The sequence below is a fragment of the Triturus cristatus genome, chromosome 7 (genome assembly GCF_964204655.1).
Source record: "Triturus cristatus chromosome 7, aTriCri1.1, whole genome shotgun sequence".
In the NCBI taxonomy this organism is placed as follows: Eukaryota; Metazoa; Chordata; class Amphibia; order Caudata; family Salamandridae; genus Triturus; species Triturus cristatus.
Window position 1 is genome coordinate 1,765,093,815 of NC_140590.1, and position 27,260 is coordinate 1,765,121,074.

The window sequence follows — 27,260 nt, forward strand, 5'->3', positions numbered from 1 at the left end:
GTATCTGTTCGATTTATTTTGCTTGGTTAGCCACCTTTACACTCAAGCTTTCCCATTTCTAACCCTAAACATTTAATGACAGTAAACCTGCCATGTTGGCCGAGATCTCAGATTGTTTGCCATAATAGGGGCATTTTATTCTATTTGACACAAAGTTTCAATAATGGCATTTTTTGATAAACATTGGGAGATGTTACATTTGGAACCAGATTTCAAATGTATTTTTTTCTTCAAAAAATCTTTGCTCTCATATTAACATTCCAATGCCATTAAAGTCATGATATCAAAGTCAATGAAAGTGGTAATCAGCAAAGAAATCAAATTGATCTGGGGACTTTATTAAGTTCAAGCCCTGTTAATACTCTCCTAACCTCTTCTTCCCTGATCAGTGCATTTAAATCCTCTCTTGAGTAGTCCTCTTTTGTGTACAAAGAGGTGCAGAACCTTTGAAATGCATCCAGTTTACCATCCTCCCTTCTTACGGGTGTCCTATTTGCAGCTACAATTTCCTTAATACATTCTCTCTCTCTATTGGCTTGATGAGTAGGCTAGCTAATGGTGCTCCCACTGTATCTTTGTCACAGTCCAATGTATTTTTAATGTGAAGCTCACCTCGGACCATCTTTTCATGTCAGAATAGAGGACAATATTTGAAAGGCTATTGGATAAGCATTGGGTCCGTAACATGAGAAGACGGATGGAGGAGACATTGTGGTATAGATGTGATCTATTGAACTACTGTGCTGGTGATGGGATAGCTGGCCCAGTGGCATAGGGTTGGCCTACTTGTAGGGTTGTCCCATTAGCAGTGCTGAGATATTTTTATGAATAGATAGCTAAATGATATTTATTGACTTTGGGCCCGATTTAGAGTTTGGCAGAGATAGTACTCCATTACAAAGGTGAGGGAGTATTCTCTCAACAAAACTGAAGATCTGTCCGCTCATTTAGAGTCAGATGGATCTTCATATCTGCTCTATATACATCACCGACATAAAGCTCTAATGACTCTTATGGAGTAAGGGCTGCCCGAGGTTTAACCATGTGTCCACCCGTCCGATGCAGAGTGAGCGAACACGTGGCCAGGCTCTGCTTTACTTACACCACGGGCACTCTTGTTGTCAGTCATTATGAAACCTTCTGATACAAATGTGAGTCTTGTGCAACCATGGCTATTCACCTGCTGTCAGACCATTTAAATCATGAATATTTAGGGTCTGACATTTTCAGTGCTTAAATTCCTATGATAGTTCTTGAATGGTTTGTGCATTCTCATCACCATGCAACACCTTCTATCTGAGGAGTGGTGAGTATTAGTTCTTGGGGGAAATGGGTAGAGGGCAGTTAAAATTGCAAAATGCCCCCCTTGCCATGGAATTCCCATGGCAATGGGGCATTGCTCTTTTTATTTTCCAAAAATAAATTGAACTGTAGGCTTTTGTTTTAGAAACATTGTAATTTTGCAATGTGCCAATATGTTTACAGAGTTGTCTGTTACGATGCAGGGGCAGGAATCGCCATGACTGTGGTTCTTGCTAATGCTAGAGCTGTGTGCTGGGGCAGTGGACACTTTTTTTTTTTCAAACACATTTTTATAAGCATTTATAATAATTCATGCATAACAATATTAAACAACTTACCCTAACTACCACCACCCTCCCTTAATTCCAGTCCCCATTATAGCATGTATACAACACATATTTGTTTTTCAAATTACATTTTTACCCATTTTCTTCACCAGAATAAACACTCTTTTCTACATCTTTAAGGGAATCTAATAGATAATCCCATATATTAACTTTTTTCAATTGATCCTCTTCCTTTCCTCATATCACTATACAATACTGCCCTATCAAAATCCGTCCAATGAACCAACTCCACTTTCCATTATACTAAGCTAATGGCCCTTGGTGCCTTTCAGTTCACCAAATCTAAATGAATACATTCTGTTGCATTTTTACACTTTATTGGTTCTGTAAATTCCCCAGCAGACAGACCACAGGAGTACACTAAATTGATCTCTTTGTTGCCTCATTTATACAGACTATTACTTCTCTCCAGTATTCCACTAATAATGCGCATGACCATACCATGTGCAATATTTTTGCATCATGTTCACCACATCTCGGGCATGCCACATTTGTCTGATACATTTTAGCTGCATTTCCTGGAGTTAGATACACTCTGTGCAAGTAGAAAAAAATTATTATTTTAAATCTCACATTTCTAGATACAATGTATGAATTTCCAAGAATTTTAAACCATTCCAACTTTGGTATTGGATGTGCCAAATTCTCCTCCCACTTTTCTCTTAGCCCAACAAGAGGCAAACAATACATGACAAGCACAATGTACTCTTGGCTCTACTAAACCCATACCCCAATAGTTGCGCAATCTAGCGATCACTGCTCGATGCAACAAAAATTGCCTTCTCCGGATATTAAAAGTGTCTGGAAAATCCTCAAATTATGATATCACTATACAAATCTCCTAACGTATGCACCCCATGGTTTTCCCACTCCTCTAAGCCCCACAATCTTCCCGCCTGAATGATTTGTTCCAAACTTCTCAACAGAATGCCCGGGGCATAGGGCCTCTGAGTATGAGTTAGTCAAAGCGCATGATGCCAACAATGCAGCACAACCTTCCACGTAATGGGCATTCCCCGCGCTGGTTCTCTGACAGGGGCCATGATTATTTTATATAACACATTCAAATCTGGTTTTCTCTTCAAATTCACCTCCCCTGGAAATCTTTGTGATTTCATCCATTGTGGTGCCCATCTCAAAATATGGCAAGCCGCGACTCCATCAAAGCAACAAAGTACTTTACCCCTTTTCCCTGATAGAGTAAAAGCCTGGCCACCTAAGTTTTAAGCAGGCCCTTTGTCATCATTGTTACTTTGGTAAGAATGCGATGTTTATGTTAAAAATATTAAAAATATTCATCCTTTGCTCACTTCAGCAACATTTTTTCTATAGGGTTATATTTAATTACTGTACTTCAGTTACATGCGTATATATAACAAAGAGTAGTCCTGCACCAACAGGAATCACACCACCACCATTGAAACTAACAGTACAAGCAGAATTTGGTCTCAAGATTTAAAGAAGACTCACCATGGTGTTGTTCACTGCATAGGGGAACTCAAAAGTGGTCTGGTGGTAACCAGAGCATGAGTGCTAGTTGCCATAACTTCGAAGGTTTGGTTGCCCATTAGAGATATGTCAAAGCCATAAAATACACATTAACGAAGGAGTATGCTTTTGGAAATCCAGGGTCCCAATTCAATACTCTCTTCGAAAGGTGCTGTTCTAAGTTGATAGCCCTGGTAGGAATATACATCTGTAGTCCTCATGAGACCCTCTGAGTGAAAGAAAATGATGTTGAGTGTCCCCTCAGGTGCAATATATCTACATATGTTAGAAGAAAGATAGAAGGTGGCAAGAATAAGGGGAGTTCTCACCTCTCGGTACATCTTCACGCCTGTCTTCTGGTTTCCTCCTCCCCTTAAACTGCAGAGCTGTGTACCCCTCCTCATCCTCCATTGTTAAACTTACAGAACTGGACTTCTGAAGAGAGGGTCTGGGCTTTGAGCTGTTTCTCGTGCAGCTGCTTGGCGGTGTCACTGCTCTCTATATCCTGCACAAGAACTAGAAACCACCGACCCTCAGATAGAATGTTTCGTATGTTAACGAGCTGCCCACAGACCACTGAACATCTATCAAAGAAACTCAGGCAATGGAAGTTTCACACTCTAAATCATCATGTTTTAAATGGTGTTGGTTGTAACATTGCCCTAGGCCTGACAGCAGGTGAGTAGCCTTGGTTACACTAAACTCCCTTTTGCATTATAAGGGTTCAGAAGACAAGAGTGTCTTTGGTGTAAATAAGACAGTCTGTTTTCGAGATCAGTGGCCATTGAAACGTATAGGATTCAAAAGGATATGCAAAATCAAGAGCAGAATCCACCAGTGCACGTTCCACCAGTGGACAGAATAAGGACTCCTTCCAGAAATTAGACAGTTTCCCGTTATCACCATATTCTAGATTGTGTCCTCAGAATGTTGGCTGTACTGTTACTCTGCCACTCTTTCACAATCTTTTACTTGAACATAAAATTACCTGCATAAAAAGAGGATGGAAAACCTATAGTTATCAGCAGAACATTTTGCATTTTCACACCAAAAAGCAATAACATCTTCTAATGCTTATCTATACATGATTCATTGTAAATGGGAAGTTTTACAAATAAGGTGAAGGGCTTCAATTTTGCAACTTTTGTTGCTGCTTTCGAGAGGAAGTGAAATACAGTCCTGTCCTGGGCTACACACACAATCTATTTTATTTAAAATCACATAGGAATGATTTCCATAATAGATGGCCATTCCTACACAACCACCCATGGGTTTTGACCCAAATTCATAACTACAAACAATCGTGGAAAGGATGCCAAAATCTTACACCTTGAGGCAGACACCATTTTTTTATCTCTCCCCATTTTTCCTGCTTTGCATGAGTACTGTGTAGTGCAGCACACATACAAAGCAGGAAAAGTGTTAGACTATTCCTTACAGACTGCAGTGTGACCCAGTGGTGTGTGCATTGGTGCATGGCTGCCTAAACTGCGCCAGAGCAGGTAAAGAGAAAAACAGTGTTGTACCTTAGTAGCTGTTCTGCTCTCTCCCTTTCACACATGAATCGTTAGTAAATTTGAGACCTAGTTTTAACAAGAATGATGAGCAGGTCTGGTCTCACCATCACCATTCCTTTGAAAATTGAAAAGAAGAATTTAGGCTCATTTCACAATGTTACTGTCAAGAAGGTCCAGACAATGGATTTTGAAAGTCTTCCTGGTTTATTGTAAAGATAAAAATAATGCTTACAATGTGAAGAACTGGCTAACACCTTCACTGTAATCCCACTGGTTAACAACATTTAAAGTGTGCACCATCCAGTTTTACCTCACCGTTTTCGGCATTATGTATTCTACCAGTGTGAGTTGTCAAAGAAGTTATAATAAAATCACAAATGTCTGCATGGTTTCAAAACGAGGAATCACTTTGTCAGCAGTAAAACTCTTCCATATGACTCTAAGGGGCATATTCTCAAGGAGCTATCACCGAGCTATCGGCACTTTATCGCCACCAAAGTCGCTATAAATTTACCACCCCATTCACAAGCTGGTGCAAACAGCCAATATCACCAGATTTCCAGCGACAGCAGTTGCAAAAAACCTCACCACAGATGACCCTGGCAACTAACGCTAATGAGATGCAGAGTAGGCGTTCCCGTGCCAAAAGCCGTGACAACACCACTCCGCAACACTCTCAATGACCAGCCAGATTGGCGATAAGATCACAAAACAGGCGATAAGGCGCGTTAGCAGCAGGATTTTAACACCTGCTCTGACCTGGTGTAAAGTCGGACGACAACCGGCACCAGCAAAGGGAGCACAGCCCATAGCCAAACATGAAGAACAACAGATGCCCCCGAGCAACTGAACATGCAGCCCGGAGCCCCAATAGGGCAACAATACACACCGCCGCCACCCCCAGGACCACCCCCCCTTTAGACACAGATAATGCACAACATCTCCACGAAACCATGAACCAAACAAATCTCCTGAAGTCGCACAATATCAACACCCAACATACATCTGTGGCCATAAAAAGAGAAATCACACATTCATATCAGATAATCCAAATTAAACATTTATTACAGATTGAACAAAAACACAACAATTCCGAAGAGGCACGGCGGGTCTTCTCTGGGCATTCTGTAAGTCACAGCCTGCAAGACAGAAATACAGTTAAGAAGGTGTCTCATGCGCCCATCAAAGTACAGAGAGAAAGAGAGAAAGAGAGGGGGAGAGGGGGAGAGAGAAAGAGAGAGAAAGAGAGGGAGAGAGAAAGAGAAAGGGAGGGAGAGAGAAAGAGAGGGAGAAAGAGGGAGATATAAAGAGAGAGAAAGAGAGGGAGAGCGAAAATGAGGGAGAGAGAGGGAGAGAGAAAGAGAGGGAGAGAGAGTGCCGACACTGCAGACCCAGGCCTCACTGCTCACCTGCTGCCACCGGTGTGTCTCCAACCACGTGCTGGTATACACTGCAGTCCCCCAGGTCCCTCACCTGAAACGGTCCACAGAGACATGAATGGCAGAGTCCATACAGTAGCACACGCCATCATCACTAGCCCGCCCTGCGCAGACAGGCTGTCGCACCCCAGCCCCACCTGCTGCCCAGCGTTTATTGCCTGCCCCTGCCCAACCCGGCCTCACTGCTCACCTTCCAACACCATCGTGTCTCCAAGAGGGCACACCACGTGCCAGTGAGAACTCCAAGCCCGGGACCGGCAACCATGGCACCCTCCACATCATGCAGCCCGCACCACGGGTTACCAGGTCACACACTTGATTTGGGGTCTTGATTACACAATGGCAGAGATCATATCAGTGCACAAGGCATCATTGCAGGCTGCACACCTGCTCAGCCCTATAGGTGCCACTAACTCTGTGAACTGGAAAACAATACCATGTGGCGGAAGGCCAGCGCTGCCCGTTGGCTCAAGCCTACACAGCGGTCCAGCAGGGCACACACTAATCCACACCAGTCTGGACCACCTGGAAAGCGCATCATTGCAGGCTGCACACCTGACCAGCAGTTCAAGTGCCCCTATCTCACTGCACCGCAAGACACCATCCCGTGGCGGTATGGCTGTTCCTGCCGCAGTGTATCCGGTGCCACCAAGTCTGTCCACCGCTAGCCATGGACCCTTTATGATTGAGTCCCGTGGTGCGGACACTTGAGTGATCATGGACATGACACATCTGTGTTAACATGAATGTTTATTGCACATTCAGTGGAGTGTTGCAGCTGGAGCAGTACAGGGCCATGCAAAGTCCACTTCACATTGTTGACCCGTGGAGGGCCAGCCAGAGTCCTTCAGGGAATGACAAGTGCATCAGTAGAGGAGGAGTTCAGTCAGCAGTCTGATAGCCGTGTCATTGGTGACCAAACAGAATGTGGCAGTCCATGTCGAGGCCCAAGGTGAGTGTCGCGTAGTGCATCGCGGGACAGTGGAGGGTGATGATACAGAGGGCAGTACCAAGCAGAAACAGGACATATGGCGGGGATGAATGCTACCGCTTCCTTCTGACTACGAGGGCAGATTCATCCGCATCTTCGTCCACTGCTGTTTCATGTGCCTCACATGTGGGTGGTGGTGTTCTGTCTCCAGCACTGTGTTGCAGTGACACCGCAGGGGCCGGAGGTGGAATGTCTGCTGCACTGTGTGGGACTGTCACATCATATGCCGTAGATGTGGATGGAGTGGTGGCAGCAGCATGCATCAGCACCAGGCCTTGTGGCAGCAATGCCATGAGGTGGGTCTTTATGGCATTGAGGGACCCAGCTACCCCTCGCTGGTGTGCAGCTGTAGCAGCCGTGGTGTCCGCCCGCGTCTGCTCCATGTTCTCCATGAGCCTCCGCATGAGTCCCAACTCCCGGGCAAAATCGCTGGAGCCATCCTGACCAGACAGTTGTTATTGTCTCAGAGTAAGGACTCTAGCGATGTCTGCCATGGTTCGTCGGAGAGCATGCAGCGGGCTGTGGGTATCTGTGAGGGACTGTGAGTGGTCCCTGATGAGACTTAGACACCCACTTATGGCGTCTAGTTTGTCTGCCATGCGGTTGAACCCCACCGGCACCTGTTCAGCCAGCTTCTCCTGGCACCCCAACACATGGTGTTGGAAGGCCATGTGTTCCTCACGGGGGTCCTGGGAGGCAGCCGTGGTGGTGGGTGCTGCCTGATGTGTGTTCTGTGCAGGGGGTGGGTTCTCCTCGTAGCAGCTGGGCTGCCCTGCTCCTATAAGTGGGCTGCAGAGGCTCTCCACAAGCTGTTGGAGGGCGTCGGAGTCGTAGGTGTGGTGGTCCTATTTGCCATCAGAGTAGAGAGGTTCGGACTGCTCTGCAGGAGGTGTTAGATTTCCACCTGCAATGTGAAGGGGAGAAGCAGTTTAACATTGTGCTCACATGTATGTTGGAGCATTGTACTTGTTTACATTCAGACTGCATGACAGTGTACATTGTGATGTGGGACAGTGGACATTCCGATTACAGCATGGATGTGTGTTTGTACTTGTACATTGTGCACTCACATTTCCCTGCAATGCCATATGTGATTGGACAGTCTCTACGCACATGTGGCACCAGTTGTGTCCTCTGTTCTGTTGTGGACGTGTTGCGGTTTGTACCACGACATTGTCAATGTGGATGTGCTCTGCATGTAATGTGTGTGTTCCGCATTTTGGGGGAGTCGCCCCTGCAGCTCAGATTTGGATGCCCCTTGGCCCTTACATGAGGTGTGCCTCTGGCTTCTGTGCTTCTGCAGTGCTGGAATGTTGCATTATTGGGTGCATTGGCCTCTTGGTGGGATTTGGGGGTCTGGGGCATGTTTCGTCTGCAGATGTGCTCTACTTAATTGTGCATGTGTGCCTTTGTGCCCATCTCCCCCCATTCCCCCTGCCCCTGGTTGTTACCCACCCTGCTGCTGTTGTGTCTGGTCATGTTGAGCAGTGTCCGGTCCCCCAACTCCTGCCACCGTCTCCCCACTGATGACTGTGGACACTATTTCCTCCATCTCGTCCAGCTCCTCCTGTGGCGCTGGACTGCCACCTCCAGTCTGCATTGCTGCTTTTCTGGTTGTTTGCCAGTTTCTGCTTGGTTTTGCGCTTGACATCATTCCAGTGCCTCTTGACCGCTTCTATTGTCCTCCTCAGCACTCCAACTGCATTCACCTTGTCCACGATGGTCTGCCATATTCCATTTTTAGTTGCCAGTGACACAGTGGAGGTGACGAACAGTAGTTGATGGTGTTCTATCACCTCCGTTATCAGGATCCTGTTTTCCTGCGGACTAAACCGCTTCTTCTTGTCCTTGCCCTTCGCTGACCCCGAGATCCCACGCTGGTTCTCTGGGGGGCTTGTGGGGTTCTGGTTGTCCTCTGCACTTGCTCCGGCTACCTCCATTGTGCTTCGCGGGATTTGCAGGTCTGTGGCTGGTTTTCGCAGATTTTTGTATCGCGATTAGCGGCATCGCAACTATTTTTGCGTTCGTGTTTCGCGTTTCTGCGGCGTCAAGTTGATTTTAACACGTTCATTTGACGCGTTGTCGTGGGTCTATCGCATGGTGCCGCCAGCTTGGGAATACCATGTTAACATGGAGTTATTTTCCTGCAATAGACTGCGATGTGAAGAGTTGTGTTAAGCTAAATTTGCGATGGTTATCACACGTTCTTGAGAATATCCCTCTAAGTTTCAAGAAGAGTAAATTGAATGAAAATGTACAAATATCTTCTTACAAAATGACATTCAGCGATCTTAGAGTTCAGGAAGAATACCTTGTGAATCATTTTGGGGATTTGGGGATATTTTACCATGGGACAATCACAGATTTACTGTAAGCTCAGGTATTTGCCGAAAGGTGATTTCACCATTTATTTTGTATTCCTCACCCTCTTCCCCTGTGTACATTTTTCTTCCACTCCTCTGTGTGCTTGTAGAAGAGAGGAATGCGGACCTGCTGTATATGTGAGTTTTTCGAGGTCTGCCTTGTTTTTGTTCTTGTTACTGGGTGCAGTCCCCATGGCTCTTTTTTCTTTTTGGGGGTGCAACTTTCTCTTTCTTCTGTTTTATTTTTCTCTCCATCTACCTCTTGCCACCCCGCTGTGCTATTATCCCACTTGCACAGGCCACATTATTTGCTTATGTGGTGCAGTGCAGGTGGTGAAAAAGAATGCATCACTAAGGTGACATGCTTATATTGGATACTGGTGCTTTCTCATATATGTGGGTCCTTTGTGGTGCTGCATGCCCAGTGTGTTAAGTAGTTTGTGGTTATTTGTGAAACCATCAAATGAAGGTCAACTCTGAAGAGAAGACCAAACCTTCTCATCTTTCAAAGACTTGTTCAAACACAACATGATGCTTGAACTTCTCTCTCAGCCAATCAACTCCATGCCCAACGCCAGTATTCTCCTAAACAACTTCAACACTTTGATGTGAACATTAGTACCCCAATTAAAACATGCTAGTGCAAGCCAAAGCCTTCAGCACCCTAGTACCCTAGAGACCTTGCTCGCAATAAATGTTCTATTCAAAGAGAGGAAAGAAAATGGAAGAAGAACAGAATTCCTGAGGCTGTCATGATAAAATCAATCCAAGCAACACACAACCAGCTCATTACATCAACTACAGCACAATACTAAAGTAGCACCATCAATGAAGTCATCAGCAGAAGCAGAACACTTTTCAACATAACCGAGGACTGCATCAACCACCTGCAAAAAACCACATTATCCTTAGTGCGCAGAAACCCAACAATGTGCAATGCGATCAAACTCTTCTACAGTGAAAAAAGATGATCTGACTGCACATAGAGAATACCATATATTATTCACCTCTTCACACCCGTCCCTTCCTGTAGAATTCCACCAAGGTCATCCTTCAAAGCTCAATCTCTCGCTGATCTTGCCAACATACTCAAGTCTCTCAAATCCACCTCTTATGAAGATGATGTACCCTCGTCCTCCATCAAAGCTTTCCCTATGGGTGTTCTCTCACCTCTAATCCCCATTGTGAACATCTGAGTAACTGAGAGAAAAACACTTGCCATTTTTTGGGCATTGAAAAAAATCCAAAAAATTGGTTTGGGTCATTATGTTTAAGGTATGTACTGATAATAAGCCTTTGAAGTGTTCATGAAGAAAGGTTTGGATAAAATCTCTTCAAAGATTATAAAATGGGGAATTGCACTGTACGAGTTTAATTTTATGCTGCAATGCATTCCAGTAATTAGGAATTTTTCAGCAGAATGTCTATCTCGGTCGGTATCTTAGAAGGATGATGTACATAATGAGTTAATTTATGAAGAAGAGGTGAATGTTTGTGAGGTGACTTTGGGAACAATATCTGAGGAACTATAGAAAAGTGAAACATAAAAAAATCTGGTATTTGGAGAATGTTGAAAAAGTTTTTCTCTCTGATAAATTTGGCTTGCTAGACAAGCCATGAAAAATGAGCTATCACCGGACAGAGGTATATTATTGAGAGGAAGTAGACTGTTTCATTCTGTAGATCTGAGGGGGGGCTTGTGACTTAAACTCACCTTGTTCATATGGGTGTAGTCACAATTAAAGAGTTATTGCATTCTTATTTTTGGTGGGCTGGTATGCATATTGAAGTGGAAGGTTTGGTTACGGGGTGTCTAGGATGTAAAAATAGTGAGAAGGTTTTGACACCTCAGCCAGTATCGATGATTTGAAGAAAGCTTCCTAATCACCCTTAGGAGGAAGTTGCTATTCATATTGTTGAACCATTAAGAGGGTGAATATAGCACTCCATATTTAATGAATTTGCTGGATTTATATTTAAGTTGGGTGGAGGGTGCATGTGTGTATCACATTTTGTATGCTGAAGTTGTTTTTGGAGGACGTTTTCAAAAGTGAGAGTTTTACTAAATCTATTCTTTCAGATAATCGTCCCTATAATTTTAAAATTAAATGGAAGAGTTTTTTCATTCTACGGTATTCATCACAGGAAAAGCTTTGCCTACCATCCAGAAATCAATTGGGCTGCAGAAAGTCTGAATAAACTTTATAAATGAGCATCCAGTTACAGAAACTGAATAGAAAATGAATTACAACAAAGGATTACAGCTTTTCACATGTCCCACATGCCTCCACTGGATAACCCCATCTGATCATTTTAAAGGAAGGTCTCCAAGTTTTTGTGTGTGTCCAGGGTGGATCGATTGGAAAAAAGAAGTGACATTTATTTTACTTTTTATGGAGTTTTATATTGCATGAACATGACCCGTCAGATTATCTGAGTGCTGTACATATAGTGTTCAGATCATACATACATGAGGAAAAACAAGAAGATATATGTAAGAAGCAATAAAAATACACATACTGATTCACTGTCGTCCTGGCAGATCGGGGGAACCAGGAGTAGACCACATGCAAATAGACAAGCTGAGTGACTTTAGGACTGCTCCTGAAGGAATGTATTCAGCAGAAGCATTTTTACATCTTTTTTTAAGGCGGTAGTAGAGGGGTTTGTCTTAGTGTCAGGTGACAAAATGTTCCAAAATCTTAGGGCTTGAACAGAAAAGGATTGGTTGTAAGTTTTCTTTCATTGAACTTCTGTGGTCTCAGCAATCATGAGTTAGTGCTTCTCAAGGACTGACTCCCACCAGATAGTTAGACTTTTTGGGCCAGGTATACATGGCCTTGTGTAGAACTGGTGTAATGTGGTTGAATCTTTTGGATCCTGTGATGAGCCTAGCAGCTGAGTTCAATGTGGCCCTTAAAGGAGCCAGCTTTACCTTGGTTTTTAAGTGACAACTCTTTTAAGTTTCCTATTCCACTACACCCTTAAGTGAACTTTTCACTCTGCTCATGTCAGTGGAGGATTTGAACCTAAACTGGTTTTTAACCACAAACAGCTGTGTGGTTTCTGCTTGGGCTTGATGTTTTCATATTTCATATTTTTTAACGTCTTAATTATTTACATTTCCTACAACATTCTCCCCTCTAGTTGATATTTCAACTACTTCATTTAGGTCATGGTCTGTCCTTGGCACTAGGTGATACATGTTGCCCTGGGAATCTACTACTTGTGTTGGTGTCCTAACAGAAAACATCCCTCCCACCTTGGCCTCTATTCTTCTACAGCATGCCAGAATTACATGTATCACACAATATATTAGTAGTAAGACTACAGTTGTGGGTAACAAAACCCCAAGCAGTCCCAACATTCAGAATTGCAGTGATACAATCCAACCGCTGAACCTATTATCTGGGGCACCTTTTTCATCTATTATATTAGTTTGTAAATTATGCAGTGTCTGTATTGCCTCTGACAAAGTTCTATTTTCTGCATCATTAGCTGGAATAAACATACAGCATGCAGTTCCTATTGTCTTGCATACCCTTCCTTGCATGGGCGTCATGAGGTCAAGTGCATAGTGGTGCTGCAGCACCATCATTCTTATGGCATGCAGTTCTTCTTCTCTGGCATAGAAGCCATTGTTGATAGTGTTGATGAATTTGAGGAGCCCCCACCTGGTAATCTGGAGCCAACAAATTGTTGCTTTAGCTTGAACAAATGGCAAGATGTTCCAGAAGAAGAGCTGAGCATTGTTGAACAAGCAATACTCTTGAGGAACGTCATTCCAGGCGCTTGTACCATAATACTCTGCAGTTCTCTTCCTTCGGCTGTGGTGTAGAAAGGTCGTTGGACGTGTGATGCTTATGCAAAGCGAATATTTCTATTTAAGGAGTTATCAAAACTAGAGTGTGCAAAGTCACAATGGAACAAATCCCACCGTAGTTTGCAGGTAATTGGGTTACAGCAGTACTCCACACTGTCAAAACAAATCCATGAGGCTGGAGGTGTCCCTCTGCATGTCGGCATGGAACACTGTGGTCCTACAACCAATATTTTGGCCTCAGTCAATGGTGCCATTCCCCCTGAAACATAAGGAATCAGCAAATAGTTTCATGACTGTCTGGGGACTTACAGTGCTATCTACCCAATTATAAAGTGCAATATATTCATGCTGGTAGGTGTTCATTGCATCCTGGCTGACATCAGTGCCATTCCATAAAGACATGTCCCTACAAGAGATTTCAATTTTGGGATGTCATTGGTCATGGGCAAAGACTGACCCTGTGACTCCAAATCCTGGGCTTGGGACACAATCTGGGGCTAAGAGGCTCACAAAGTAGTTGTTACACTCGGTTGGTGGGTGTGTTACTCCTAGAAATCCTAAATCTAGGACCATTGGGGTCCAATCTACAGTGGTGGGGCACTCTGTCTTCCTCATATATGATATTTCCTCCCTGATGTCTTGCTTATCTGTGAGAATGATTTGCTCTTCTGGTAAAGCGTCATATTTTGTGTCATTGACTAGAAAACACAATACTTTGACATGCGTTAACTGCATTTGGTCCTTAATTCTACACAAGTAATAATGTAATAAGCATTGAGCTATGTCTTTGGGTACTTCTTTCATGGAGTGCAGTCTATCTGATGCAGCAACCTGAGGAATTAGGGAGCACACAAAGTAGGATGTATTCGTAGACTCCGAACTTATATCTGACATATGCCAAAACCACATTTTATCTGACAGTTTAGCGTGGGTATTATGGGTCGATTGTAATGAGGGAGCACTCTCTGGGAGTATATAGTATTAAAACTAGAGGGTGCTTTTCTAACAAAGAGAAAAAAGGAGAGAATTTAGAAAACATACATATCTTTTTTGCAGTCTTTTAAAAATATAGTCCAAAGCAGAGTTTGAGTGGGGTGCTTTTATCATGATAATCGTTGTACCCCCTCTTGCTCCCTTTGCATTGATCATGATTTTTGGTGAGAGGCTAGTTTGAGAAACACATGATTGTGATCTATTCTGGGCTTCCTGCCGTCGACCTTGAGGGCAGTTGGTGTGACCATGGTGACTGTGTAGGGGTCCTCGAATATTTTGGCTCTCCATTTCCAGACAAAATTGCATAGAAGCACTTGGTCTCCTGCATGCAGAGCTGGGAGGTTTTTTTCTCAGCATAGGCATCCTTCTTCTTTTCCATGGTTACCTGTTTTGGGATGAATCTTGCACACTTCATCAGTTGACAAAAATACATGTGCATCTCATCATTCAGTACTTGTGATGAGCTTTCTCCCTGAATTTTACTTTTAGAGGCAAGGACTTGCATAGTGATAGACCTTCCTGTCAGTATTTGATGGGGTGTCAAGTGATGGTGTGAACTGGGTGTATTCCTCTGGGAAAACAGTACAATTCGCAAACAGTATAACCATTTTTGTTCAATGTAGCGCACAACTTACTGATCTTACTCTTCAAGAGGCCTGTCAGGCTCTCAACAATACGATTACTTTGTGGGTGGTATTCGGAGGGCAATTTATGCTTTATTCCTAACTGTGTTGTAATAGGCTCAAATATTGCATTAGAAAAATGAGTGCCATTGTCAAATCTTATCCCTTATGGGATTCCCCATCGTTGAATTACTTCTTACTTTTAGAATTATGAATATGGCTACTTATTTGGCGTCACAAAGGACACATGGTCCTGCTGCCATCCATCAGGAGAATGGGCAGACCACTAAAATAAGGCCCAAGAAGTTGCTGCTCCTATCGATCATATCCACAAAGTCCAGATGAAGGGCTTTAAAGGAATCTTGTAGTACGGATTGGTAGACTATATCATTTTTAGTGTGGGATTAGGGGAAAGCTGTTGGCAGATGATACAATTGTGCAGATACATAGTGATTGTGTTGTGCGAATTGGGGATAAACCAGTCTTGTTCGATTTGTATTATCAAATAATCCTTGGAGATATGGGCTGTTAAATGGATCTGGTCCAGTACTATTGTCTATACACCAAAGTATCCCCTGACTGGATGCATCCTCTATATTTCCGCAACTGTTTTCGTGCAAGGGAGCAGCCTCCTGCAGTTCTCTCATGTGTAACCTTGTTGTCTTAGTATAATGAGGCATGTCCTTGCCTGTGGTAGTCTTGCATTCAGACTCAGGTGGGTGAGGTAGTCCATGCCACCAGAACAGGGGCAGGCTGTGGGTCTGGAAGGACCGTTGGGGGCGTGCACCTAGCTGTGTCTTTAGCTGCCTGATTTGTTATTACATTACTCCAGAACACAAAATCCTGGCAACTTGGGTGTGCTGCACGTTTCACACCCGCCACTGCCTGTGGTAATGAAAGTGTTTCTATTGCAAGCTCTAAGAAGGTTCTATGTATCACAGTAAGACCATCTGATTTAAGAAAACCCCTCCTGTTCCATTTCGTGATGCTGGAGTACACAGTGGTTGTTCCGTAAGCCAAATCTGAGTATAAGTTAATGATTTCTCCTACTCCTAGTTAAAGGGCCACTATGAATGCTGTTAATGCTGTTGCTTGGGTGGAATACTGGTAATGTCAGGTAATGTAGTGTATCAGAGGAGCCGTGCTGCTGAGCTTTGACTACTGCTGCAACTGCGTGTCTAATCCTTCTCTCATGGTCAATGTTAGAAGAGCCATCGAAAAAAATAGACAATGCTACCTAGTATAGGGCCCTTTGTTGCGTGACTACATTCATTGCAATTATGAATAGCACAGTTGTGTGCATCCTCTGCAGGGTCTAATATTGGATGGGCAATAAAATGCTGCAGGGTTCACTGTATGATACTTCATGACCTTTAGACATGTCAGTGACAGTTTCACCTTGCACATGGACACTCTCTGAGTAGTCAGAATGGTCTTTGCCTTCTGAATTATGGCAAATATTGCCTGTTCTGCGTAGAGCGGCAAGTGTTCCCCATAACTATGGGTGTACTCTTTTGTACTGCAAAGGCTGCAGTGGCCAGTGCCTGCTCACAGGGATACTGTCCTTTCATAACTGAGCCCACTAAAGGGTGCAATGGGTTTGTGCCCTGGTGGATGCTGCTGTGTGAGGACAGCTGTCATTGCCTGACTCTTGCAATGGCAGAATAAATAAAACTCCTTGGTGTACTCAGGAGTTCCCAAGACTGGATCATTTGTTATCTCACGTTTCAGCTTCTGAAAAGTCTCCTTCATCTCTGGTGTCCATGTTATCCTGTCCTCTCTGTCTCTTGCCTGTTTAATAGCAGTTAACAAGGATGTTATTAGTGTGCTATAGTCAAAAACACACTGCTTCCCATAATTACAGGTACCTAGAAACCTCTGCATTTCTTTGACAGGTTCTAGTTCTGCCATTTAGCGGATGGAGGCTGCCCTTTCAGGTGTTACATGCCTACCATACACTGACAGCAATTGTTCTGAATATTGTATTTCTTCCTGGCAGTGCTGAAATGTCCCCCTCTCTACTTTGTATCACTATGGGCAAAAGTGGTTAGAAGACATATAGGGCCAGATGTACAACCAAGAAAATCGTGCATCGCAAATTGCGACTCTTTTGCGAGTTGCAATTTGCGAGGTGCAATTTCGGATGTACAACAGTGTATTTCACACTGTTTGTGATTCCCAATGGGGTCGCAAATTGTGAGGCTCATTAATATTAATGAGCCTCTTGCAATTTGCGAACCCATTGGGAATGACAGCCCTCCCAGGAATGGTGGCCTGCTGGCCTCAGCATACCACCATGTCTGGGACTGCTTTTTAAAAATGCAGCCCGTTTTCCTTAAACCTTTCAGTTTCATTTTTTTAAGGGCAGGCAGTGGTGCTTGGGACCACTGTTTGCTCTTAAAAAATATTTTCGAACATACAAAGGGGAAGGGGTCCTCTAGGGACCCCTTCCCCTTTGCGAGTGGTTTACCACCTACTTGAAGTAGGTGGTAGACTGCGAGTGTTTTGCGGCTGCAAATGCGGTTGCAAATCACTAGTACATAGCATGTTGACTCACTATTAGGAAGGGACACCCTTTCCTAATAGCGAGAGTCGCAAATGCTATTTTGCGAATCAGGGATTCACAATATATCATTTCTACATGCTATTACTTCCCTGGCTGATATTCCAGCAATACATCAGGCCAGTACAGGAAAATTAATAAACAACAAGAGTGCAAAAAATCCTCCAAGCAGTTCAAACTACCGCCCCTGGCAACCCCTCCAGTGTAGAAACACCAGCCGCACAGAACGGTATATACATAATTTCCACATTGCCCTCCACTTCTACCAGCTCGTCATCAATGTCCACTCAAATTAAACCACCGCGAGGAACACTCATGCACATGATGGTCAACTCTATAAAGGACGATGAGCAGGCGCAGGAAACCTTGCCGAGGGGGAGTATAAATATACGGGACCTTACAAGAAATCCTAGTCCATCTCAACTCATGAAATTACCCACAGAGAAAAAGGTCACATGAGAGCAAAGCTGCAGCCTCCCGGTAAACACACACGGTAGGACAAGCCTTAAACATGCGCCCTGGTCCCCAGCGTTAAGGGACTACAAGGAAACAGGCCAGCCAGTAAGTGAAAGTTTAGCACCCCAAATTCATCCATCGGGGCAAGCCTCACATCCCCATATTAAAGGGGATGGGGAAAGAAGGCAGAAAACTCCTCTGCTGGCCTAACATATATCCCTCACTATGCCTCCAGCAGACCTGTGGACATTCTGAATCGAGGGAACTGGTTAAGATTATTTCAACATATACCATCACTTTTAAGCACCTAACCTCAGTGGAACTACATTCAGAAAAATTCGCCCATATACCTGGGACAGGGGCACCTGAATCCACAATCACAAACTGGGACTCAATTGCCACCAGAGATGCTATTTTCAAAGAGGCCTCCACCTTTAACAAATGGGGCATAGAACTAGAGCCCACTCGGCCAAGGGAAATCCTCATGTTCTAATTGAGGACGACAGATCTCCTCCAAGAAAATGTACACTGAAGTGAGCCTTGGGCGCCACCCATGATTAGCTAGTGAGTACATCACGGGCATCCAATCCATTAATGATCTGCTGTGGTAGAAATACCTAGATTATCAGCTGGCAACCCGCAGCCCAGAACTCCAAGGGACCACCACATTTTCAGCTCTCATGGACAATAACTTCCTTTACGCTACCTAGCACAAGGGAGCTCTCTCCTAGGCCAATCACTGTGTCTATTCACCTCGGGAAATTGGCATCAAAAGATCAACTTGTCATTATCTCCTGGAATGTGGCGAAGCTGGCTTCAATACTCAGTTTCAAACTTCCAATACTTCTGGTAGCAAGAGAGCTGCAGTTGTGAGATGCTGCTGCTGCGAGGAGGGATGTGCAGCAGGAGAGCAGAACAGAATTGAATGCCGCCACATCGGGCGGCGCGGTGACCGGCGACCGAAGAGCTTCAAGGTGACACAGGGCCATCTCATAGAGCCCCGCAGCCCCGCAGCACTCGTGGCACAGAGCCGGCATAGAGAGGTGAGCTGGGGAACCTGAGGCAGCGCCTGAGGCCCAGAGGCAGTGTCCGTAGTTGCACCTGAAGCAGTGGCAGGGGCAGCAGCAGGCCTGACTTCAAGCTCCAAGGCACCTAGTGAGTGAGGCAGGATCAGTTCTGCCGAGATGAGTGCGACCACTGTCAGACAGCGGCCGCAGAGAGCGAGCCTCGGGGGGTTGCCGAAGCGGCCCGGTTAGTCCCGGGTGAGGCCGGCGCCTGCCCTGTAGAGCCCCACTCGTCCCACTTGCCTGAACCCCGCCTCAAAAGCAGCCATCACTCTAGGAGCGTGCCATCATCTCCTCCTGCCAGGTTAGCACTTCTAGTGCCAGTAGCTGGTGTACTGAGGAAGCCTTCGGTCAGGGGTGGGTGGCGGAGAATTCAGCCGCCATCCCTCCTGCAGTAATGTGAAAGCAACTGCACCGCTATTGACAATATAGACATCCCAGTCAAAAAAGACCCAGAAAAGACCCAAAGGGTGAAAGTTACCTGGAAATAACGGGCACTCTTTAGGCATTAGTAGAGAAGGCTAAAGACCAAAACAAGAAATGACCAAGGATGATCAAAAAGAGATGTCCGGGCAGAAGCACGGGTAGGAAGGGGAAAATAGATGACGCAAGTGAGTGCCCAGGTGCGGCTGAAGGGCAGCAAGATAGAACACTACCAGAACCTTTGAGTACCAGTCACAAACACCTACAAATTCATCCAATAATGGAACTCGCAATGGAACTCAAAACGGAAACAGAAATGGGCAGTTATTTGAACAAGAGAACATCCAAGGATTGACCAGCAGCCACGTCTCTGCACTCTCCTCCACGGTGGAAAATCCAAAGCTATTTCCAAAGAATCATTCATTCTTCACCTTCCACCATTAACCACAAACACAACTGCAACAGTGAGAAGGGCCCAAAGGAAACAACTAGATACTTCCAATCTTCAAACAGGGCAGCCTCACTGAGCCCAGAGACAACCCAGCCTAAGGACCTAAGGAGATCAAACTCCCACCGTACACTGCAACAAGACAGAGACCCACACAGACCAGATAGGAGAGATTACCACACTGTAATTACAGCGCAAGTTCATAGAGGTCTTTCAGCACAGGGAATAGTTACTCAGGTAAGCCCTCCAGCCTCCCCAGAAAAACAAGCCACACAAGGGGAGCAGAAGCGATGGAACACACCAGAACCTGTCCAGGGGGTCTTATCAAAGGAATTTTTAACAACTCTAGAAGCCCACATAAATATCCCAAACACCAGGGTCAGACACTATGCGAGTTATAAATACTGATTACCACTCGCTGCTCCATCTATTTGAAGAGAGCAATGACCAAGCCAGCTAGGGAAGCCCAGCAGACAATAACCGGGAAGATCTCTCTCTTTACAAACAAGACACAATAGCCAAAGCTCTACTCTGACAGTCACAAAAAATTGAGCTTTAGATCGACCTTATTCAGTCGATAGTAACAAAACTAGTGGTTCTAGGGAACAGGCTAATGCTGATTGAACACAAATTTGACCAGACGGAAATGGGCTAACCATGTTCTTGCACTCAACGAATGGACAAACTGACCACACTACCAGAAATTCTGTTGGCCTTATTAGACAACGTTAAGAAGAATTGTCCACCCTTTATTACACCAAAGGATACCAGAGAGGCCGCAACCAGTCAACCAATGCCTACAAGGGAACCAGCATACCAGGCATCAACCTCTGACATTAATGAACGGATGCAAATTCCCACTCCAGTGCCACCTCAAGCTCCCACACAAATTTAACAGCGAGCCCCACAAGCAAGCCTCCAACGCTCACGCCTCAGAAGAGCCATCTTTCAACTCTCAGCAAGCCTCTATTACTCATGTCTCAGGGGAACCTCTTCTATCCAGAAGAGCAAAAAAGAAACTGAAAACCTCTTCAAAAAACAGCGCCTACAAAAAAAGTTTCAGGTGACAACAGGCCCAGGACCAAGAACAGGTTGTATTGTACAACAAGGAAATCCGGTCAACTCTTCCACATTTTCAATAAGAAATCCAATCTAGCTCTCTAGCTCGCACTCCAACAACTCAGTTGTCAATATTCAGAAAAAGGAGCGGTCTCCGACATTGGGAGACACTCAGAGCACCCAAAGAAAACCAAACACAGACAAATTGGTATATGGCACGCAAAGCGATTTTCCACCGACCCCAACACAATTAACGGCTGCGCTTGGATCCCTGGCTGATATTCCAGCGATACATCAGGCCAGTACAGGAAAATTAATAAACAACAAGAGTGCAAACCATCCTCCAAGCAGTTCAAACTACCGCCCCTGACAACCCCTCCAGTGTAGAAACACCATCCGCACAGAACAGTATATTCATAATTTCCACCTTGCCCTCCACTTCTACCAGCTCGTCATCAATGTCCACTCAAATTAAACCCCCTCGAGGAACACTCATGCACATGATGGTCAACTCTATAAAGGACGATGAGCAGGTGCAGGAAACCTTGCCGAGGGGGAGTATAAATATACGGGACCTTACAAGAAATCCTAGTCCATCTCAACTCATGAAATTACCCGCGGAGAAAAAGGTCACATGAGAGCAAAGCTGCAGCCTCCCGGTAAACACACACGGTAGGACAAGCCTTAAACATGCGCCCTGGTCCCCAGCATTAAGGGACTACAAGGAAACAGGCCAGCCAGTAAGTGAAAGTTCAGCACCCCAAATTCATCCATCGGGGCAAGCCTCACATCCCCATATTAAAGGGGATGGGGAAAGAAGGCAGAAAACTCCTCTGCTGGCCTAACATATATCCCTCACTATGCCTCCAGCAGACCTGTGGACATTCTGAATCGAGGGAACTTGTTAAGATTATTTCAACATATACCATCACTTTTAAGCACCTAACCTCAGTGGAACTACATTGAGAAAAATTCGCCCATGTACCTGGGACAGGGGCACCTGAATCCACAATCACAAACTGGGACTCAATTGCCACCAGAGATGCTATTTTCAAAGAGGCCTCCACCTTTAACAAATGGTGCATAGAACTAGAGCCCACTCGGCCAAGGAATATCCTCATGTTCTAATTGAGGACCACAGATCTCCTTCAAGAAAATTTACACTGAAGGGAGCCTTGGGCGCCACCCACGATTAGCTAGTGAGTACATCATGAGCATCCAATCCATTAACGATCTGCTGTGGTAGAAATACCCAGATTATCAGCTGGCAACCCGCAGCCCAGAACTCCAAGGGGACCACCACATATTCAGCTCTCATGGACAATAACTTCCTTTACGCTACCTAGCACAAGGGAGCTCTCTCCTAGGCCAATCACTGTGTCTATTCACCTCGGGAAATTGGTATCAAAAGATCAACTTGCCATTATCTCCTGGAATGTGACGAAGCTGGCTTCAATACTCAGTTCCAAACTTCCAATACTTCTGGTAGCAAGAGAGCTGCAGTTGTGAGATGCTGCTGCTGCGAGGAGGGATGTGCAGCAGGAGAACAGAGCAGAATTGAATGCCGCCACGTCGGGCGGCACGGTGACCGGCGACCGAAGAGCTTCAAGGTGACACAGGGCGATCTCATAGAGCCCCGCAGCCCCGCAGCACTCGTGGCACAGAGCCGGCATAGAGAGGTGAGCTGGGGCACCTGAGGCAGCGCCTGAGGCCCAGAGGCAGTGTCCGTAGTTGCACCTGAAGCAGTGGCAGGGGCAGCAGCAGGCCTGACTTCAAGCTCCAAGGCACCTAGTGAGTGAGGCAGGCTCAGTTCTGCCGAGATGAGTGCGACCACTGTCAGACAGCGGCTGCAGAGAGCGAGCCTCGGGGGGTTGCCGAAGTGGCCCGGTTAGTCCCGGGTGAGGCCTGCGCCTACCCTGTAGAGCCCCACTCGTCCCACTTGCCTGAACCCCGCCTCAAAAGCAGCCATCACTCTAGGAGCGTGCCATCATCTCCTCCTGCCAGGTTAGCACTTCTAGTGCCAGTAGCTGGTGTACTGAGGAAGCCTTCGGTCAGGGGTGGGTGGCGGAGAATTCAGCCGCCATCCCTTCTGCAGTAATGTGAAAGCAACTGCACCGCTATTGACAATATAGACATCCCAGTCAAAAAAGACCCAGAAAAGACCCAAAGGGTGAAAGTTACCTGGAAATAAAGGGCACTCTTTAGGCATTAGTAGAGAAGGCTAAAGACCAAAACAAGAAAAGACCAAGGATGATCAAAAAGAGATGTCCGGGCAGAAGCACGGGTAGGAAGGGGAAAATAGATGACGCAAGTGAGTGCCCAGGTGCGGCTGAAGGGGGGCAAGATAGAACACTACCAGAACCTTTGAGTACCAGTCACAAACACCTACAAATTCATCCAATAATGGAACTCGCAATGGAACTCAAAACGGAAACAGAAATGGGCAGTTATTTGAACAAGAGAACATCCAAGGATTGACCAGCAGCCACGTCTCTGCACTCTCCTCCACGGGGGAAAATCCAAAGCTATTTCCAAAGAATCATTCATTCTTCACCTTCCACCGTTAACCACAAACACAACTGCAACAGTGAGAAGGGCCCAAAGGAAACAACTAGATACTTCCAATCTTCAAACAGGGCAGCCTCACTGAGCCCAGAGACAACCCAGCCTAAGGACCTAAGGAGATCAAACTCCCACCGTACACTCCAACAAGACAGAGACCCACACAGACCGGATAGGAGAGATTACCACACTGTAAGTACAGCGCAAGTTCATAGAGGTCTTTCAGCACAGGGAACTGTTACTCAGGTAAGCCCTCCAGCCTCCCCAGAAATACAAGCCACACAAGGGGAGCAGTAGCGATGGAACACACCAGAACCTGTCCAGGGGGTTTAATCAAAGGAATTTTTAACAACTCTAGAAGCCCACATAAATATCTCAAACACCAGGGTCAGACACTATGCGAGTTATAAATACTGATTACCACTCGCTGCTCCATCTATTTGAAGAGAGCAATGACCAAGCCAGCTTGGGAAGCCCAGCAGACAATAACAGGGAAGATCTCTCTCTTTACAAACAAGACACAATAGCCAAAGCTCTACTCTGACAGTCACAAAACATTGAGCTTTAGATCGACCTTATTTAGTCGATAGTAACAAAACTAGTGGTTCTAGGGAACAGGCTAATGATGATTGAACACAAATTTGACCAGACGGAAATGGGCTAACCATGTTTTTGCACTCAACGAATGGACAAACTGACCACACTACCAGAAATTCTGTTGGCCTTATTAGACAACGTTAAGAAGAATTGTCCACCCTTTATTACACCAAAGGATACCAGAGAGGCCGCAACCAGTCAACCAATGCCTACAAGGGAACCAGCATACCAGGCATCAACCTCTCACATTAATGAACGGATGCAAATGCCCACTCCAGTGCCACCTCAAGCTCCCACCCAAATTTAACAGCGAGCGCCACAAGCAAGCCTCCAACGCTCACGCCTCAGAAGAGCCATCTTTCAACTCTCAGCAAACCTCTATTACTCATGTCTCAGGGGAACCTCTTCTATCCAGAAGAGCAAAAAAGAAACTGAAAACCTCTCCAAAAAACAGCACCTACAAAAAAAGTTTCAGGTGACAACAGGCCCAGGACCAAGAACAGGTGGAATTGTACAACAAGGAAAGCCGGTCAACTCTTCCCCATTTTCAATACGAAATCCAATCTAGCTCTCTAGCTGGCACTCCAACAACTCAGTTGTCAATATTCAGAAAAAGGAGCGGTCTCCGACATTGGGAGACACTCAGAGCACCCAAAGAAAACCAAACACAGACAAATTGGTATATGGCACGCAAAGCGATTTTCCACCGACCCCAACACAATTAACGGCTGCGCTTGGATCCCTGGCTGATATTCCAGCGATACATCAGGCCAGTACAGGAAAATTAATAAACTACAAAAGTGCAAACCATCCTCCAAGTAGTTCAAACTACCGCCCCTGACAACCCCTCCAGGGTAGAAACACCAGCCGCACAGAACAGTATATACATAATTTCCACCTTGCCCTCCACTTCTTCCAGCTCAGCATCAATGTCCACTCAAATTAAACCCCCTCGAGGAACACTCATGCACATGATGGTCAACTCTATAAAGGACGATGAGCAGGCGCAGGAAACCTTGCAGAGGAGGAGTATAAATATACGGGACCTTACAAGAAATCCTAGTCCATCTCAACTCATGAAATTATCCACAGAGAAAAAGATCACATGAGAGCAAAGCTGCAGCCTCCCGGTAAACACACACGGTAGGACAAGCCTTAAACATGCACCCTGGTCCCCAGCATTAAGGGACTACAAGGAAACAGGCCAGCCAGTAAGTGAAAGTTCAGCACCCCAAATTCATCCATCGGGGCAAGCCTCACATCCCCATATTAAAGGGGATGGGGAAAGAAGGAAGAAAACTCCTCTGCTGGCCTAACACATATCCCTCACTATGCCTCCAGCAGACCTGTGGACATTCTGAATCGAGGGAACTTGTTAAGATTATTTCAATATATACCATCACTTTTAAGCACCGAACCTCAGTGGAACTACATTCAGAAAAATTCACCCATATACCTGGGACAGGGGCACCTGAATCCACAATCACAAACTGGGACTCAATTACCACCAGAGATGCTATTTTCAAAGAGGCCTCCACCTTTAACAAATGGGGCATAGAACTAGAGCCCACTCGGCCAAGAAAAATCCTCATGTTCTAATTGAGGACCACAGATCTCCTCCAAGAAAATGTACACTGAAGGGAGCCTTGGGCGCCACCCACGATTAGCTAGTGAGTACATCACGGGCATCCAATCCATTAACGATCTGCTATGGTAGAAATACCCAGATTATCAGCTGGCAACCCGCAGCCCAGAACTCCAAGGGGACCACCACATATTCAGCTCTCATGGACAATAACTTCCTTTACGCTACCTAGCACAAGGGAGCTCTCTCCTAGGCCAATCACTGTGTCTATTCACCTCGGGAAATTGGCATCAAAAGATCAACTTGCCATTATCTCCTGGAATGTGGCGAAGCTGGCTTCAATACTCAGTTCCAAACTTCCAATACTTCTGGTAGCAAGAGAGCTGCAGTTGTGAGATGCTGCTGCTGCGAGGAGGGATGTGCAGCAGGAGAGCAGAGCAGAATTGAATGCCGCCACGTCGGGCGGCGCGGTGACCGGCGACCGAAGAGCTTCAAGGTGACACAGGGCCATCTCATAGAGCCCCGCAGCACTCGTGGCACAGAGCCGGCATAGAGAGGTGAGCTGGGGCACCTGAGGCAGCGCCTGAGGCCCAGAGGCAGTGTCCGTAGTTGCACCTGAAGCAGTGGCAGGGGCAGCAGCAGGCCTGACTTCAAGCTCCAAGGCACCTAGTGAGTGAGGCAGGCTCAGTTCTGCCGAGATGAGTGTGACCACTGTCAGACAGCGGCTGCAGAGAGCGAGCCTCAGGGGGTTGCCGAAGCGGCCCGGTTAGTCCCGGGTGAAGCCTGCGCCTGCCCTGTAGAGCCCCACTCGTCCCACTTGCCTGAACCCCGCCTCAAAAGCAGCCATCACTCTAGGAGCGTGCCATCATCTCCTCCTGCCAGGTTAGCACTTCTAGTGCCAGTAGCTGGTGTACTGAGGAAGTCTTCGGTCAGGGGTGGGTGGCGGAGAATTCAGCCGGCATCCCTCCTGCAGTAATGTGAAAGCAACTGCACCGCTATTGACAATATAGACATCCCAGCCAAAAAAGACCCAGAAAAGACCCAAAGGGGAAAGTTACCTGGAAATAAAGGGCACTCTTTAGGCATTAGTAGAAAAGGCTAAAGACCAAAACAAGAAAAGACCAAGGACGATCAAAAAGAGATGTCCGGGCAGAAGCACGGGTAGGAAGGGGCAAATAGATGATGCAAGTGAGTGCCCAGGTGCGGCTGAAGGGGGGCAAGATAGAACACTACCAGAACCTTTGACTGCCAGTCACGAACACCTACAAATTCATCCAATAATGGAACTCGCAATGGAACTCAAAACAGAAACAGAAATGGGCAGTTATTTGAACAAGAGAACATCCAAGGATTGACCAGCAGCCACCTCTCTGCACTCTCCTCCACGGGGGAAATTCCAAAGCTATTTCCAAAGAATCATTCATTCTTCACCTTCCACCATTAACCACAAAAACAACTGCAACAGTGAGAAGGGCCCAAAGGAAACAACTAGATAGTTCCAATCTTCAAACAGGGCAGCCTCACTGAGCCCAGAGACAACCCAGCCTAAGGACCTAAGGAGATAAAACTCCCACCGTACACTCCAACAAGACAGAGACCCACACAGACCGGATAGGA

The 27,260-nt window shown here is 45.7% G+C and overlaps 1 protein-coding gene across 4 annotated transcripts in view; it reads right to left on the bottom strand.

The window, feature by feature from the left end:
* Positions 1 to 27,260, bottom strand: part of LOC146813021 (killer cell lectin-like receptor subfamily B member 1B allele A) — a 667,905-nt gene that overhangs the window by 299,737 nt on the left and 340,908 nt on the right. Inside the window, exon 1 of one of the 4 annotated variants that reach the window (XM_085614669.1) lies at positions 3,467 to 3,621. The exons of 2 other annotated variants lie outside the window; for them this stretch is intronic. In XM_085614669.1, coding sequence (XP_085470795.1) covers positions 3,467 to 3,548 — 82 coding nt within the window. In that variant the 5' untranslated portion in view covers positions 3,549 to 3,621. Of the gene's footprint in view, positions 1 to 3,466; positions 3,622 to 27,260 lie in introns of those variants that run through there. One more of the 4 variants, XM_085614671.1, reaches the window with a different exon arrangement.